Genomic DNA, 18,904 nt, shown 5'->3' on the forward strand with positions numbered 1-18,904 from the left:
GTATGGTCTCATACAGTGAGTTTGACCTGATGATATTGATGTTTACAGTATGATCTGAACACCTGACCATGATAGAAATCTGGAAGCAGGATCCTTGAAGGATCTTTATCCAAATGATCAGTGTATCTTCATAAGAGCCCAACCAATTCATAAATTCCCGTCAAGATTAGCTGAAGCATTGTAGAGGTTTTTAGAGATCCTTTATTGTTGAAGGCGTTTTGAGATCAGGAAATCTCCTGATGTTATTGTACTGTACTTCGCTCCCCTCACCTTGACTCATTCACAGAGGAGTGAGGGGTGCAAATGAGCAGCATGGCAGCTAACGCTATCGCTAACACCAGACATGATCACACCAGACACGTTAACACCAGAGAGAGAGAGAGAAGTCAGAGATACATGGTGATAATTACTGTACCTACCAAGGAGAGTTTGGAGGTGTGTGTATGTGTGTGTCACAATTTAATCTAAAGGCTTAAAAATGTGACTCATTTTGGGATAAACTAGTTGAGGGTCAAAAGCTTTGTGTAACCAAACACTTACATCACCCTGTTGGTCTTATACAAATCAAATCTTATCACATTTTATTGGTCACATACACATGGTTAGCAGCTGTTAATGCGAGTGTAGTGAAATGCTTGTGCTTCTTGTTCTGACCATGCAGTAATATCTAACAAGTAATCTAACAATTTCACAACAACTACCTTATACACACAAGTGTAAAGGAATGAATAAGAATATGTACATATAAATATATGGATGAGCGATGGCCGAACGGCATAGGCAAGATGCACTAGATGGTATAGAATACAATATATACATATGAGATGAGTAATATAGGGTATGTGAACATTATATAAAGTGGCATTGTTTAAAGTGACTAGTGATACATTTATTACATCCAATTTTTTATTTTTAAAGTGGCTAGAGGTTTGAGTCAGTATGTTGACAGCAGCCACTCAATGGTAGTGATGGCTGTTTAACAGTCTGATGGCCTTGAGATAGAAGCTATTTTTCAGTCTCTCGGTCCCCGCTTTGATGTACCTGTACTGACCTCACCTTCTGGATGATAGCGAGGTGAACAGGCAGTGGCTCGGTGGTTGTTGTCCTTGATGAACTTTTTGGCCTTCCTGTGACATCGGGTGGTATAGGTGTCCTGGAGGGCAGGTAGTTTGCACCCGGTGATGCGTTGTGCAGACCTCACTACCCTCTGGAGAGCCTTACGATTATGGGCGGAGCAGCTGCCGTACCAGGCGGTGATACAGCCCGACAGGATGCTCTCGATTGTGCATCTGTAAAAGTTTGAGTGTTTTTGGTGACAAGCCAAATTTCTTCAGCCTCCTGAGGTTGAAGAGGCGGTGTTGCGCCTTCTTCACCACGCTGTCTGTGTGGGTGGACCATTTCAGTTTGTCCGTGATGTGTACGCAGAGGAACTTGAAACTTTCTACCTTCTCCACTACTGTCCTGTCAATGTGGATGGGGGGCTGCTCCCTCTGCTGTTTTCTGAAGTCCACGATCATCTCCTTAGTTTCGTTGACGTTGAGTGTGAGGTTATTTTCCTGACACCACACTACGAGGGCCCTCACCTCCTCCCTGTAGGCTGTCTCGTCGTTGTTGGTAATCAAGCCTACCACTGTAGTGTCGTCTGCAAACTTGATGATTGAGTTGGAGGCGTGCATGGCCACGCAGTCATGGGTGAACAGCGAGTACAGGAGAGGGCTGAGAACGTACCCTTGTGGGGTCCCAGTGTTGAGGATCAGCGGGGTGGAGATGTTGTTTCCCACCCTCACCACCTGGGGGGCGGCCTGTCAGAAAGACCAGGACACAGTTGCACAAGGCTCGGGTCGAGTCCCAGGGTCTTGAGCTTAATGACGAGTTTGGAGGGTACTATGGTGTTGAATGCTGAGCTGTAGACGATGAACAGCATTCTTACATAGGTATGCCTCTTGTCCAGATGGGTTAGGGCAGTGTGCAGTGTGATTGCGATTGCGTCGTCTGTGGACCTATTGGGGCGGTAAGCAAATTGGAATTGGGTCTAGGGTGTCAGGTAGGGTGGAGGTGATATGATCCTTGACTAGTCTCTCAAAGCACTTCATGATGACGGAAGTGAGTGCTACGGGGCGATAGTCGTTTAGCTCAGTTTCCTTAGCTTTCTTGGGAACAGGAACAATGGTGAACCTCTTGAAGCATGTGGGAACAGCAGACTGGAATAGGGATTGATTGAATATGTCCGTAAACACACCAGTCAGCTGGTCTGTGCATGCCCTGAGGACGCGGCTAGGGATGCCGTCTGGGCCGGCAGCCTTGCGAGGGTTAACACGTTTACATGTTTTACTCATGTTGGCTGCGGATCTGGGTTCTTGGTGAATTTATAACTGTTTGCTTTTACATGGTAATATAAGTGTAACTTACACACTATGTCCTCATTTCTCACTTTAGCTTGGAAGTACAATGTTTGTGTATCTCAGCTGTCAATCACATGAATACTTATGAATACTTTTCTTAATGTGGACCCGCCCCATCCCCTCTCACCCAGATCAAGTGGAAGCACTGTTTTTATGTGTGCTAGATCTGCAGCTAGCTCGAGCCAGGATAATAACCCACGGAGGGGTCACAGCGACCTCGGGACAGCCAGGGAAATGGTCACTCTGCGAGGCATGATGCCAAGTTGACAGGAACCTCTGGAGACTCTAGAGGTTGCCCTTAGACACTGATCTATGATCAGTTTTTCCAACCCCAAGTCTAATCTTGAACATGAGTGGGGGGAAACAAAGCTGACCTCAGATCAGCTCATAGGAGCAACCTCCCTGTGTCTCCAATGGTAGGATTTTCTAAACTAGCTTGCTACGCTACACTGGGAGTTGATGGTAGATTGCTTTTGCCTGGGAGTCAGAGATAGCTATCTCTGTGGTTCTGTTTCCGTGGCGATTGGGTGAATACTCTCTCTCCATGGCTCCTTAGAGGAACGATGGGAGAAGCAAGGTCAAGGTTGAAATGATGTGAGAGCATGCTTCTGATCATAATATGACAAAGGAATTTCAAATACTGTAGGGAAAATAGGCTACTGGAGGAATGGCTCCCTTGCTGTAGATTTGCTCTCTCTCTCACCCTCACTACCCTCTCTTCCCCGTCTTCATATTCTCCCCTGTTGATCTCTCTCTTCCCCATCTTCATATTCTCCCCTGTTCATCTCTCTCTTCCCTGTCTTCATATTCTCCCCTGTTGATCTCTCTCTTCCCCGTCTTCATATTCTCCCCTGTTCATCTCTCTCTTCCCTGTCTTCATATTCTCCCCTGTTCATCTCTCTCTTCCCCGTCTTCATATTCTCCCCTGTTGATCTCTCTCTTCCCCATCTTCATATTCTCCCCTGTTCATCTCTCTCTTCCCTGTCTTCATATTCTCCCCTGTTCATCTCTCTCTTCCCTGTCTTCATATTCTCCCCTGTTCATCTCTCTCTTCCCCGTCTTCATATTCTCCCCTGTTGGTCTCTCTCTTCCCCGTCTTCATATTCTCCCCTGTTCATCTCTCTCTTCCCCGTCTTCATATTCTCCCCTGTTGGTCTCTCTCTTCCCCATCTTCATATTCTCCCCTGTTCATCTCTCTCTTCCCCATCTTCATATTCTCCCCTGTTCATCTCTCTCTTCCCCGTCTTCATATTCTCCCCTGTTGGTCTCTCTCTTCCCCATCTTCATATTCTCCCCTGTTCATCTCTCTCTTCCCTGTCTTCATATTCTCCCCTGTTCATCTCTCTCTTCCCCGTCTTCATATTCTCCCCTGTTCATCTCTCTCTTCCCCATCTTCATATTCTCCCCTGTTGATCTCTCTCTTCCCCATCTTCATATTCTCCCCTGTTGATCTCTCTTCCCCATCTTCATATTCTCCCCTGTTGATCTCTCTTCCCCCTATTCACTCTAACAGCTCAAAATCTGTACCACTCCCACTCCCTTCCATCTACCTCTTTGTATTTCCTGCTTATTGCTCTCTCACTTTACATTATAGTAATTTAGCAGATGCTCTTATACAGAGCAATTTACAGGAGCAATTATGGTTAAATGCCTTGTTCAAGGGGACATTGACAGATTCTTTACAGTCTGCTCAGGGATTCGAACCTTTCGATTACTCGCCCAATGCTCTTAACCACTAGGCTACCTTCTCCTTGACGATGTACCACTCCTCTTTGACTCTCTATATACTGTAGCTCTCTCGCTTTCAGTCTCACTTGAGTCCTGGAAGAACTACTCAGGTTTCAGAGTACACATACAGATACAGGCCTGTAGCTCAGAGAGGTACTGACTGAAGAGCCCTCTATATAAAACCTGACCCCAAACTGAGTGGAGGGAATGTGTCTCTCTCAATTATATCTGAATCTTGCGCTCAAGAGGAATATATGCAGGCACTTATCCCTCTTTCCTTCTCTCTCTTTCCCCACAGATCTCCCCCCTGAGTGGACCGTTGGAGGGGGGCACCCTGCTCACGGTGCAGGGCAGGAACATGGGCCGCAGGGCTGACGTGGTGAAGGTCTCCATCGGGATGGTTCCATGTAAAATCCTGCCTTACCAATACACTGTCTCTATACAGTAAGTACATTTCTTATGATTGATTGATTCATTCATTAATTGGTTGATAAATGCATTCATTTATTCAGTCATTCAGTGACTTTGTGCACAGGGGTCAGAAGTTCACAAAAAAAATGTTGTTAATTGTTTTAATTCATATTATAAACTGGGTGGTTCGAGTCCTGAATGCTGATTAGCTGACAGCCATGGTATATCAGACTGTATACCATGGGTATGACGAAATTTTTATTTTGTCTGCTCTAATTATGTTGGTAACCAGTTGGCCAATATACCACGGCTAAGGGCTGTGTCCAGGAGCTCTGCGATGCGTCGTGCCTAAGAACAGCCCTTAGCCGTGGTATATTGGACATATACCACACCCCCTCGTGCCTTATTGCTTAAATATAGAACGCCTTTATAGAACACTACTATTCACTTTAAACCGTTCCATTCACGTAAAGGAGATCATTCAAGACCACAACATTATCACCAAGGATACAGCAGAACCCTGGGTTAAACCCTGCACATAGTATTCCATGGAAACACTGTAACTTTAGAACCACATCAAAACTTCCATACCAATTTCCAGAATGTTCCATGGATGGAAATGTTTATCTGGTCCCTCTCCACTGGAACCAATCAGGCTGTGTTAGAATACAGACCAGTTTTGGGGTAACCTGCAGGTCTTACCTGGCTGTCACTACTCAAGCTCTTGTTTGAGGCCCACATCAAAAGTGTGACCAATTTTTCCATCTACGGAACATTGCCAGGTTAAGACTTATGCTGTCACAGCCTGCAGCTGACTGACTCATCCACACCTTTATCTCATCCCGTCTGGACTATTGTAATGCCCTTTTTGTTGGCACACCTGCTAGGCGTCTAAACAGGCTATAATATGTCCAGAACTGTACTGCATGTGTCCTCACCCACACCTCCCCCGTGAGCACATCACGCCAGCTCTGTTCAGGCACCACTGGCTCCCCATGAGCTCACGCATTGAGTTTAAAATCCTGGATCACACCTACCAAGCTAGTCACAACTCTGGTCCCAAGTACCTGTCTGACCTCATGCACCCTTCACTCCTCCAGGTCCATCTCCCTTAAGCAGCCCCACAGCAGACTAAAAACTATGGGTGGCAGGGCTTTCAGTTGTGTGTCTCCTCGTCTGTGGAACGCACTTCCAGTCACTGTCAGGGCTGCAGAGTCTCTGGCCTCGTTTAAGGAACAGCTAAAGACTGAGCTGTTCAGAAAATAACCTCTGTTAATTCAGTTATACTGTCACCCGGATCTGACGACACCTGTATATAGCTTTGATTGTTGTCTGTGTTCTGTGTTATGAATTATTATTATTATTACTACACGTCTCACACACTCTCCCAAACACACACACGCTCCAGATCGCTCCAGACTCAGCTAATCAGATTTTACACCCACCCTGCTTGCTCGTCCTTCATTGACTCCCTGAGCAGGTTGTTATGACTGCTAAATGTTTCCTCCTTGGAGGGAGCGGTGCTGACAAATCAAAACATGTCAGTGTGTCTGACAGCAGGTTGAGGCACTGAATAGACACACACACCGGCATTGGTGACCTCGCTGCGGCCATGGCTGTTGAGACAGGTGTCCGTTCGTGTGCTGAGAGGTCAAGGGGTCAGAGCTGTGAGCCAGAGGGACTTGTGCTGCTCTGGAGAGAGAGATTTGAAGTCAGAGCGTGTTCATTAATAATATGGGTTAGGTAGGGGCACCTCATTAAGTGTAGTACATTTACATGACCCACTCTGGACACGTCTCTTGGTTTAAGAGTAGAAGTTCAAGCTGCCTACTTCCTACCCAATCTTCCATCATTCTTTCCTGTCTCCTTTGTGTCCTGGTTGGCTCCTCTCTCTCTCTCACACACACGCACACGCACACACACACACACACACACACACACACACACACACACACACACACACACACACACACACACACACACACACACACACACACACACACACACACACACACACACACACACACACACACACACACCGCCTTCCTCAGGCTCAGTTGCTGATTATCCTGGTCCTCCTCTCTGGGTAAATATCCAGAGACATTGCCCATGGAGTCAAAACATCCCCCACTGGAAGCTAAAATATTTCCTTTCTTGGCGGTGAAGGAATGTAGTACGAGGGTCAGTCAGTGCTGTGCCTTACAGCCTGGCTGCCTTACTGACTTACTGCCTGGATGCCTTACTGCCTGGCTGTCTTACTGACTTACTGCCTGGCTTGGTAGCTGGTTGTACAGAGACAGGGTGGGCTCTGCATGGGATTAGACTGCATCAACAACACCAGTCACCTTTGACACAGCTACAGTATCTACTGTAATAATACAGACTTGGATGGACTTCATTAGCTAGATTTCATATTTATCTACTTGATCCAGCTTTATGAGCTCAGGGATCCGCATCAGAACCAGTCCTTCAGCCCAACCCAGCCATACCCAGCCATACCGTCGCATACCCAGCCTTGTGCCCGGACCCGTTTCTGGTTCTGCCCTTTCTCTGTGGTACCTGCCTCACATTTATGAAAGGTTTAGACCCTCATCAGAAGATTTAGCTGTTTGGGTTGCCAGGTAACCAGGACCACTATAGGACCTGCCACCTGACTAAATAAACTGCCCCCATGTGTCCAACAAGAGGATGGTGGAGGGATGGGATTTGAGCCATGTGGGGTTGGGGTAGGGGGGTCATGATTCCCCCTTTGTTTATTTCTGTGGGGAGTCATTAGATCATAGCCTGGTCCCAGATCTGTACTGTCTGCTTTAGCCAACTCCTCTGACTGGCAGGGCCAAAGCACATAGAGACACAGCACATACAGGCCTTCCAAAAAGTTCTCTGTTGCGCCATCACTGTATGATTAATCCTACTGCTTCCCTCTGGTCCCAATGCTGTATGATGACATAAGGCTTAATTACAGCTATGAGGTGATAAAACAAACATCCAGTCAGCTCGTTGATCCCCTCTGTGGTTAACTGCATCTGGAACAGGGGGATTTGAAGTCCCCCTCCACTGGGTTTAGCCAATACTGTACAGTACTGAGCATAGACATTATTACTCCACTGGGTTTAGCCAACACTGTACAGTACTGAGCATAGACATTATTACTCCACTGGGTTTAGCCAACACTGTACAGTGCTGAGCATAGACATTATTACTCCACTGGGTTTAGCCAACACTGTACAGTACTGAGCATAGACATTATTACTCCACTGGGTTTAGCCAACACTGTACAGTACTGAGCATAGACATTATTACTCCACTGGGTTTAGCCAACACTGTACAGTACTGAGCATAGACATTATTACTCCACTGGGTTTAGCCAACACTGTACAGTACTGAGCATAGACATTATTACTCCACTGGGTTTAGCCAACACTGTACAGTACTGAGCATAGACATTATTACTCTACTGGGTTTAGCCAACACTGTACAGTACTGAGCATAGACATTATTACAAAACCTCTAAGGATCTCTATGTTATTGTCTGTTTAGCTTTGTTATTAAAGTTGTGAAACACATCAGAGGGGGCACAGGGGGATACAGACAGCTCAAAAGGTATGCTTACATATGCAGAAAAAAATTACATATTTTTTACATAGAATTAAGCATAACGATTATGGCTCTAGATTGCAGGAAAAATGTGTTTCAAGTATTTGAAAAATGAGAAAATTCTTACGGACCACCCCCCAGCCATCCTCACACACTGTGCTTTCTGTTGTATCAGATTTTTGTGCTTCATGATGCCCCTGAAACTCACGACAAAGGAAAATAAACATGATCCACACAGTTGACACAGAAACATCCTTAAAGGCAATTGCCGACAGGCTGTGATGTTCCAGTGAAGTTTGTGATGATTTTTAATGATGGGTCCTATTGAGCGTGTCCACTGTCATCACAATGTTGTGTTCTATCTACAGGCTGGTGTGTGTTACTGGGCAGACCTTTGATCCCACAAATTATGTCGTCAGAGTTACCGTGAACCAGAATGCAATGGGGGTGTCCAAAGAGGTCTTCTCATACTTGGTGAGTATGTTCCTGTTGTCTATCCTCTCTCTTTTTCTCCATTTAATCTATTTAATGACTCTGTCTTCTCTGTTTCTCTCCCTCATACTTTCCCTCATTCCCCTTTTCTTTCTCTCTGTCTCTGTCTCTCTCTCTTTCTTTCTCTCTCCCTTGTTCTCTCTCTCTGTCTCACTTTCTCTCTCTTTCTCGCTCTCTTTCTCTCTCTCCCTCTTTTCCCTCTCTCCCTTTCATTCTCCCTCTCATTCTCTCTCTCTCTTTTCCCTCTCTCTCTCCCTCTCATTCTCTCTCTCTTCCTTCCTCCTTTTTTCTCTCCTTCTCCCTGACCTGTCTTTACATTTTGTTCCTCCTTCTACTTATTTATTTTCAGTATTTCTTTGCTCGTAGTCTGTCTCTTGCTAGTTAAATCCACAATCTCTCCATCCTTTCTTTTCCCTCGTCTGTCCCTCCTTCTCTCCCCAGTCTCTGGTCCTTGTTCATACTGGGAAAGTGTTCCCAATGTGTCAGTTGAATGTTAGCAGATTTGTCTTATGATATTCAGGAATGCAAATGTGTGGGAATCTTCAAACATTCATCAGAACTGCAACTAAGCACTATTGCCATGCAGAACTCGGTGCCAGCAAAAACAAACATGGAGCTTGTTGAAATGTCCTCCTCTTTGAATTCATTACAAACCGAGGAGTCCGGCTGCTTCTTCTGCTGATTGACCTTGACCCACACAGTCTCCTATTGGATTAGGACTACACAGACTCTGGAAATACACAACTAAACCCTCTGTTTCTTTTTGTTTATGGACAAAGAGTTTATTTTTAATTCAACTGGGACGTTGGGCAATTTCAGCCACTTTTAAGAAAGGCTTCTGCTTGTGAGTCATGATCTCAGTGATAAATAACAGACTTGGAGACAAGAGGGTGTTGAACATGCAAAACTACAAATGTTTTTTTAGGATTGTGGAAACCCCTTGCGGTCCCCTACCACTTTCTGGGTTGCTTCTCCAGGGTGTGAGGGAAAGAAAGGGAGAAAGGGGATGAAGGGGATTCTGAGGAAAAGGGATAACAGTTCGGATCCAAACGGAGACAGGATATGCGCCTCCTCAAACCTCCTTCCTCAAACCTCGGGCCGGAAACATCTGCCTCCACCTTACGCACGCACACACACACACACACACACACACACACACACACACACACACACACACACACACACACACACACACACACACACACACACACACACACACACAGACACAGACACAGACTCATACACACACACACACACACACACAGACAATAGAAATCTCTGCTTGTTCACACACACACAGGAAGTGAATCCTGTCAGTGAGAATGAGAGGTCTTCTCTGGAGGCAAGGTTCACAGAGGGGAGAGAAGCTTCGGCAGTCTCCGGAATGCTGATGCTGTATAGCTGTATTGGGATATTCGTCTTAGCCCCAGGGACCTGTCCTCTGTGTGTGTGTGTGTGTGTGTGTGTGTGTGTGTGTGTGTGTGTGTGTGTGTGTGTGTGTGTGTGTGTGTGTGTGTGTGTGTGTGTGTGTGTGTGTGTGTGTGTGTGTGTGTGTGTGTGTGTGTGTGTGTGTGTTTCAAGTTTTATATTGTCACATGCACCAGTAGAGTGAAATGCTTAGCTTGCAAGCCCTATCCAACAGTGTTGTATTCAATATTAAAATAGTAGAACTAATAAGAAAAAAGAACAAAGAAAAAACCCAGGAGAAATAAGAGACCTTTATACAGGGTAAATGTACACTTGAGCATTTGAGGTGTGTTTGTGTGTGTCACAGGAGGTTGGAGGCTTAATTGGGGAGGATGGGCTCATGGTAATGACTGGAGTGGAATAAGTGGAATGGTATCAAATACGTCAAACACATGGTTTCTACACCACACTGGCACCACACTCCCAGAGCCCTCACTTCCTCCCTGTAGGCCGTCTCGTCATTCCTGGTAATTAGGCCTACTACTGTTGTGTCGTCTGCAAACTTGATTATTGAGTTGGAAGCGTACGTGGCCACGCAGTCATGGTTGAGCAGGGAGTACAGGAGGAACAGGGAGTACAGGAGGGGGCTGAGCACGCACCCTTGTGGGGCCCCTGTGTTGAGGATCAGCGAATAAGTGTTGTTTCCTACCTTCACCACCTGGGGGCGACCCGCCAGGAAGTCCAGGACCCAGTTGCACAGGACAGGGTTCAGACCCAGGGCCTCGAGCTTGATGATGAGCTTGGATGGTACTATGGTGTTGAATGCTGAGCTATAGTCAATGAACAGCATTCTTACATAGGTATGCCTCTTGTCCAGATGGGATAGGGCAGTGTGGTGGCGATTGCATTTTCTGTGGATCTATTGGGGCGGTAAGCAAATTTAAGAGGGTCTAGGGTGGCAGGTAAGGTGGAGGTGATATGATCCTTGACTAGTCTCTCAAAGCACATCATGATGAGAGAGGTGAGTGCTACGGAGTGATAGTCATTTAGTTCAGTTACCTTTGCTTTCCTAGGTACAGGGACAATGGTGGCCATCTTGAAGTATGTGGGGACAACAGACTGGGATAGGGAGAGATTGAATATATCTGTGAACACACCAGCCAGCTGGTCTGCGCATGCGCTGAAGACGTGGCTAGGGATGCCATCTGGGCCGGCAGCCTTGGGGGGTTAACATGCTTAAATGTCTTACTCACGTTGGCCACGGAGAAGGAGAGCCCTGTATTATCCTCAAAGTGAGTGAAGGTGTTCAGCCTGTCTGTGTGTGTGTTGCTGTATTACTATAAGGCAGGAAGTGAAATATATCTTAGCTCCAGAAACCTGTCATATGTGGATGAGATGAACCCAAAACCTCAGTACAGAACAATACTAAATACTCTACTGGAGTTTCCCAAGGCTTCAGTGTCCTCAAGTTTGAAATATCAAACTTCAAATATGTTAGTCAACTATTTATTTAGCTAGAGCTGAGGAAATCAAGAGTGTGCACTACATAGAACTTATAGATGATTTGAATGATCCAATTATAGTGCCACTTTAACCAGATTTCCATCCACAGTTTTAATGCGAGTAAAGTCATACCCTATAAAAGAAAATCACGACAACTATGATGGAAACAGGACGTTTCAGTACAATTGTATAAATGTCGACAGATCGTTTGTTTGTTCAACATGGTGTGATCGTTTTGTGTCGGTAAAGTTAATTATGTGAGAAATGCGCAAATATTGATCTAATAACCATCATATTGAAGTAAACTAGGAGTCACGCGATGATATGGTATATGGCCCTCCCACTACGACTCGGGAAACCATGCAGTTTATTAGGCTACATGTGAAAATGATAAACTTCACAAGGAGGTGAAAGTACATGGTGATGAGCTTGATGCTCCTTTCCAATAAATACTGAGGGTCTTATTCTAGTGACATGATGATGATTGATGCTTGACTGCCGTTTGACTGTAGACTAGCCTACCCACACTGTATCTGCTAGCTGTTGGCTAGAGTTCATGCGCCAAGACCAAAGTAGGCACATTTGCTATTTAACAGTTTTTGTGACAAAATAGTTAAAAATGCAATGGGAAACACATTGAACTTTAGATTTTTATTCGGTACATGAAAACTTAAGCCAAAAAGTACATTATGTGTGCACTACGTTATCACGCTCTGATTTTTATCTGCATCAAGTACATTTGGTGGGAACACACCACTGATGTGAAAATTAGCATATTTTCTTCATGCATATTTTTGAATATTCACATTAAAATATTTTGCTAATTGGATGGAAAGCTAGCTAATGACTGAAAACCAGCAGACTGCTGCCTCGGAGGTGTGTACAGTAGCAGAACAACAACGGAGCCACATGGCACATTATCATTTTTTTCAATTGCTAACAAGCATCGGTCAATACTGAAGTCACTTTTTCAAAACTCTTCACACGGTCTGCGTTACCAACATGCATTTTGGCCAAACAGTTAATCTCACCTCCAAAACTCAGTCAAACCACTTCATTCATGTCCATACATAAGCTTGTTCGACCTCAACACTTTCAACATTTCTCACTCATAAAGCATACATTGTCACTCATAACACACTGACCTAAAAAACATTAACAACAGGGAGCATTACATAAACAATGAACTTTCTCTTTGAAATTTGAATGATTTTTTCACATAAATCAGTATTTCATTATAGAATAAGAATAACACCTTTTCTTTATTGACTGTACTAAAGTCTACAGTTGAAGTCGGAAGTTTACATAAACCTCAGCCAAATACATTTAAACTCAGTTTTTCACAATTCCTGACATTTAATCCTAGTAAAAATTCCTTGTCTTAGGTCAATTAGGATCACCACTTTATTTTAAGAATGTGAAATGTCAGAATAATAGTAGAGAGAATGATTTATTTCAGCTTTTATTTCTTTCATCACATTCCCAGTGGGTCAGAAGTTTACATGCACTCAATTAGTATTTGGTAGCATTGCCTTTAAATTGTTTAACTTGGGTCAAACGTTTCGGGTAGCCTTCCACAAGCTTCCCACAATAAGTTGGGTGAATTTTGGCCCATTCCTCCTGACAGAGCTGGTGTAACTGAGTCAGGTTTGTAGGCCTCCTTGCTTGCACACGCTTTTTCAGTTCTGCCCACACATTTTCTATAGGCTTGAGGTCAGGGCTTTGTGATGGCCACTCCAATACCTTGACTTTGTTGCCATTTTTCCCAAACTTTGAAAGTATGCTTGGGGTCAATGTCTATTTGGAAGACCCATTTGCGACCAAGCTTTAACTTCCTGACTGATATCTTGAGATATTGCTTCAATATATCCACATAATTTTACTCCTCATGATGCCACCTATTTTGTGAAGTGCACCAGTCCCTCCTGCAGCAAAGCACCCCCACAACATGATGCTGCCACCCCCGTGCTTCACAGTTGGGATGGTGTTCTTCGGCTTGCAAGCTTCCCCCTTTTTCCTCCTAACATAACAATGGTCACTATGGCCAAACAGTTCTATTTTTGTTTCATCAGACCAGAGGACATTTCTCCAAAAAGTACGATATTTGTCCACATGTGCAGTTGCAAACCCGTAGTCTGGCTTTTTTATGGCGGTTTTGGAGCAGTGGCTTCTTCCTTGCTGAGCAGCCTTCTATGTTATGTCAATATATATAGGACTCGTTTTACTGTGGATATAGATATTTTTGTACCTGTTTCCTCCAGCATCTTCGCAAGGTCCTTTGCTGTTGTTCTGGGATTGATTTGCACTTTTCGCACCAAAGTACATTCATCTCTAGGAGACAGAACCACTTCCTGAGTGGTATGATGGCTGCGTGGTCCCATGGTGTTTATATTTGCGTACTATTGTTTGTACAGATGAACGTGGTACCTTCAGGTGTTTGGAAATTGCTTCCAAGGATGAACCAGACTTGTGGAGGTCTACAATTTTTGTTCTGAGGTCTTGGCTGATTTCTTTAGATTTTCCCATGATGTCAAGCAATGAGGCACTGAGTTTGAAGGTAGGCCTCGAAATACATCCACAGGTACACCTCCAACTGACTCAAATGATGTCAATTAGCCTATCAGAAGCTTCTAAAGCTATGACATAATTTTCTTGAATTTTCCAAGCTGTTTAAAGGCACAGTCAACTTAGTGTATGTAAACTTCTGACCCACTGGAATTGTGTTACAGTGAATTATAAGTGAAATAATATGTAAACAATTGTTGGAAAAATGACTTGTGTCATGCACAAAGTAGATGTCCTAACCGACTTGCCAAAACTATGGTTTGTTAACAAGAAATTTGTGGTGGTTGAAAAACGAGTTTTAATGACTCCAACCTAATGTATGTGAACTTCCGACTTCAAATGTATGTAACAAGAGTGAAACACAAATGCAGCAATTTGCTTCAATAGCCTTTATTTTTTCTATAGCTTTGCATATAGTAATTTACTTGTAAAAAGTTTAAACAAAAAACAAATTCATGAAATTCCAGGGCTGCAATAATAATTACACAAAAAACCATCAACATGTATAATCACTCATACTGTACAGTACTGTGGGGGTTCTAGTTATCCCTCTCTCCTGCATTTAACCACAAGTTCTCATCAACATCACATCATGTCTTCTCTGGCGATGCATCTTGGAAAGTATCTTCAGGAGAAGTGTCTCCTCACCCCGCATCCAGTAAGGACATCTGGTCATGTGGATGGTTGTCACCTTCCACCTCCACGCAGAGAAAAACTCCTCTATGGGGTTTAGGAAGGGGAAGTATGGAGGCAGGAATACTACTGACATCCTGGGATGTGCAGCAAACCAGTCTGACTGCAGCAGAGTGGTGGAATGCCACATTATCCCACACAACAACGAAGGTAGGGGAGTTTCTTGCCCCCCTCTCCTCCGCTGGCACAAGTCGATTATGCAGGTCATCCAGAAAAGAAATGAGCCTCTCTGTATTGCAGGGGCCAATGAGTGGTTTGTGTAACAGCAAACCATCATTGGACAGTGCTACACACATTGTGATGTTAGCTCCTCTCTGGCCTGGGACATCCACGGTTGCTCTCTGTCCAATCACATTTCTTCCCCTGCGGTGTGTTTTTGCCAGGTTGAATCCAGCTTCATCCACAAAGATGAATGTATGTGCAGTTTGCCTGGCTTCCATCTCCATCACTCTCTAAAATACAGCAAATCCACAATTTTACAGTACTTTACATTATGCATAGCTGTGCATGTACCCTATTTGGTTATTGAACAGACATCTTACGTGGACATATTGATACCAGAGTTCATTCACACATTCACCGTTTCTCTCAAAGGGTACAGTGCACAACTGCTTCATCCTTATTTTATGTTTCTCTAGGACTCTGACAACTGTCGTTGTGCTGACCGTATTCACATTCCCAAAAGTGATATTGTCTGCCAGGACTCTGTCCTGAATTTCCTGCAGTTTTATTGCGTTGTTTCCAATTACCATGTCAACAATGGCAACTCTGAGCATCTGGTAATATTCTGCCTCTCCCTCCTGAGGGAGGCAACCTTTGGATCCTACTGAAAAACACAAACCAATCAATATATTCCAAAATGTCAGTACATGTAAAAATGTGAACATACTGTATTGTACTGCAATAATAGTTCAATTACATTGAAGGACGCACATCTCAGCTGTTGTTTTGCCGGAAAATTTGTACTATTGATGCAACTGTTGAACGCTGCAGATTTGGTTGCAGCCTTAAACCAGCCTCTATCAAAGAGAGACCATGGTTTACCACATGGTCAATAATTGTGGCCCTTATCTCATCAGAGACCACCGCTCTTGGTCTTCCTCTCCTTTGTCCTCCACATATTCTCCCTCTCCCTGCCACTCTTCTTGCCCCACCAACCTGTCTTGATCCATGTTTCCATACTAAAACATTCTGAAGCTGTCCTCTTTTGTCTGTTTGATAATGAGATTAAAAACAGGACACTTGGGTAGGCTTTCAGCTGAAATTGCAATCAGCTGTGTTTGGAATAATTACATTTTCTGCTGAGATTTTCTATATGTTTTTATCTGGTTACTGCAGAAATGCACGACATTTGCCATCATTCTGTTTTGAATGTGTTTTTAGCAGTTTTGGAAACAGTGTGTTAGCATTTGAAAACATATGCTGCAAATATATAGTTTTGCAGGTGGTGGAGTATGAACGAGAAAAGAGTTCAGGGATTTCAGAGAATGTGGTCATTGAATGCATTTTGTGTGAAAGCAATGAAAAATGATTCACAGTTTGGTCCACAAACACTTCTGTTTCACTGACTGTGTGAAGAGTTTTGACAATGTAACTTCAGTTTTGACCAATGCATGTTAGCAATTGAAAAAAACGGTAATAACAACATGGCACATTAATATGTTCCACCTCCACCCCAGGTCCCCAAGCTGCTGTCTATGGAGCCTAGGAAAGGCTCTCGTTCAGGGGGAACCAGGGTGACCATCAGGGGGGAGCACCTGGACACTGGCTCTCAGGTCAGAGTCAAGGTCAACGGCACCCAGGACTGCATCATACTCACGTGAGTCTTAATGTGTGAATTATTAAATCGTCTTCACTGTTGGACTTGTATGTTGTTGTGCTGAATCTGTAGGTTTTGTGTTATTCTAAAGGAGACAGTCCAGTTGAGTTGTTTGATTATATCGTGCGTGAGGTATTGTTATTTTTTTCAGCTGCTGCATTTGTTGTCTGTTCAGAGGCTGTGTTTTGGTTCTTGGCTGTATTTGTTATGGAAACTGTCTTGGTGTGTGGTTTTATTATGCTGATTGTGTGGTATTATTGTGTCCTTGTGCATCTCTCTCTGTGTGTGTGTGCGTGTGCGTGTGCGTGTGCGTGTGTGTGCGTGCTCCAGGCTAACCAAAGACACCATCGAGTGCACCATACCTGCGGCCCTGCACACACACACTGAGGCGGTGTCGGTGTGTGTGGAGTTTGAGGATATTCCCTGTCAGAGCTCTGAGCTTCTCACCCAGTACATCTATGAGAAAAACCCCACCATCAGCTACATCAAACCCAGGAAGAGCTACCTCAGGTTCACACACACACATACATACACACACACACACACACACACACACACACACACACACACACACACACACACACACACACACACACACACACACACACACACACACACACAGGCACACACACATACAGACACACACATACAGACGCACACACAGACACACACACACACACACACACATGCTGTTCCATTGATAAATCTAACATTCCATAGTTTCCATTTATCCAGTGTTTCATAGGTAAACCAGTGTTATATTGACAAATGAGAGTATGAAATCATGTAGAAAATATTATTGCATTAATTATTCAACTCCATTACACCACACAATCTCTCTTGGAGGGTTTCTCTGGAATCCGACCACAGAGATGACATGCTGAGTTAATGTCTTCCTGGTGCTCTGTGGCTTCTCCAGGCCTGTGTGTGTGTGTGTGTGTGTGTGTGTGTGTGTGTGTGTGTGTGTGTGTGTGTGTGTGTGTGTGTGTGTGTGTGTGTGTGTGTGTGTGTGTGTGTGTGTGTGTGTGTGTGTGTGTGTGTGTGTGTGTGTGTGTGTGTGTGTGTGTGTGTGTGTGTGTGTGTGTGTGTGTGTGTGTGTGTGTGTTGGTTTTAAATGACACCTCATGTGTGAGACAGGCCCCTGAGAGAGAGCACAATGAGTCTGATTGGCATGTGTGCTGACACTGACTGTGTGGTTATGTGTGCTCTCTGTCTCTAACCAGAGTGGTTGTCTGTGTTCCCTATTTCTGACCATATGTGTTTGCGTGTAGTTGTGTGTGCCCTGACCATAAGTTGTTGTGTGTTCCAGTGGCGGTCGGACCATCACAGTGACGGGGCAAGGTTTTGACCTGGTGCAGAGCGTCACTATGGAGATGCTGGGCATCGGACAGGATGTGAGTCACAACAGGGAACCTCTCTGGTTGAATGAAGTATCTAACATCTTAGAAGAAGCTGAAAAACGGATGTGAATTAATGGAATGGACCACAGTATGTACACTTCTAGGCCATAAAGGTTTCTTTCTCATCCTCATTGTCTTTCCTCAGGCCTGTAAAGTGCGGTCTCCCTCCATGATCACATGCTCCTCCCCCGCCTCCAGCCAATCCCAGCAGGCCACGGTAGAGTTCTTGCTGAATGGAGTTCTCTACACGGGAGATGGCCCCGCCTTTGACGGCCCAGACCAGGAAGAAGAGGAGGAGCCTCACGGAGGTCACTTCCTGTTGGAGTATGTGGAAGATCCTCAGTTCTTTACCGCCAACAAAGAGAAGCTGATCAAACACCACCCTGGAGAACCACTCACACTCATCATCAATGTGAGTGACAGCCCAGTGCACCAATGGGAGAGGGTGGAGCAGGATGAGAAGTAAAAAGCCCATTGACCAGGGAGATTAGTAGACTTGCTCCAGGAACTGTCCATTCCTGTCAATCTGGATGCACTCTGAGAATAGTAGAAAGACATGTCTCAATGGCTTTGTATTCATACTCTCTTTAAACAGATCAAAGACTGTGTAGCTCTGAATCCTGGCTTGTATTTGTTTAAGACTTGGCTGTTCCTCGAACACCACCTCTAAGCAGAGAACCCAGTCAGACATGTTTGTGTGGGATCCTGTCTGTATTATAACTGACTTATGCTACTGCCACATAAACTACTGCCTCATATATGAGGGAGGGTTGAGGGTTGTAATGCTAACAGTTGTAAAAGCTGTAAATATACTGGTGCTGCTGATTTATACAGGCCTTGGTGCAGGAAGGGAGAGACAGACAGCTGAAGTTGCAGAGACTTGCAGA

At 44.6% G+C, this 18,904-nt stretch overlaps 1 protein-coding gene across 1 annotated transcript in view; it reads left to right on the forward strand.

Moving 5' to 3' along the window:
* The window catches only part of LOC106566625 (plexin-D1), a 107,643-nt gene that overhangs the window by 47,134 nt on the left and 41,605 nt on the right, over positions 1 to 18,904 (forward strand). The window contains exons 13-18 of the mRNA XM_014134824.2: positions 4,429 to 4,574; positions 8,507 to 8,612; positions 16,478 to 16,617; positions 16,948 to 17,127; positions 17,927 to 18,011; positions 18,163 to 18,429. Coding sequence (XP_013990299.1) covers positions 4,429 to 4,574; positions 8,507 to 8,612; positions 16,478 to 16,617; positions 16,948 to 17,127; positions 17,927 to 18,011; positions 18,163 to 18,429 — 924 coding nt within the window. The remainder of the gene's footprint in view (positions 1 to 4,428; positions 4,575 to 8,506; positions 8,613 to 16,477; positions 16,618 to 16,947; positions 17,128 to 17,926; positions 18,012 to 18,162; positions 18,430 to 18,904) is intronic.

This window comes from Salmo salar, chromosome ssa13, assembly GCF_905237065.1.
Source record: "Salmo salar chromosome ssa13, Ssal_v3.1, whole genome shotgun sequence".
In the NCBI taxonomy this organism is placed as follows: Eukaryota; Metazoa; Chordata; class Actinopteri; order Salmoniformes; family Salmonidae; genus Salmo; species Salmo salar.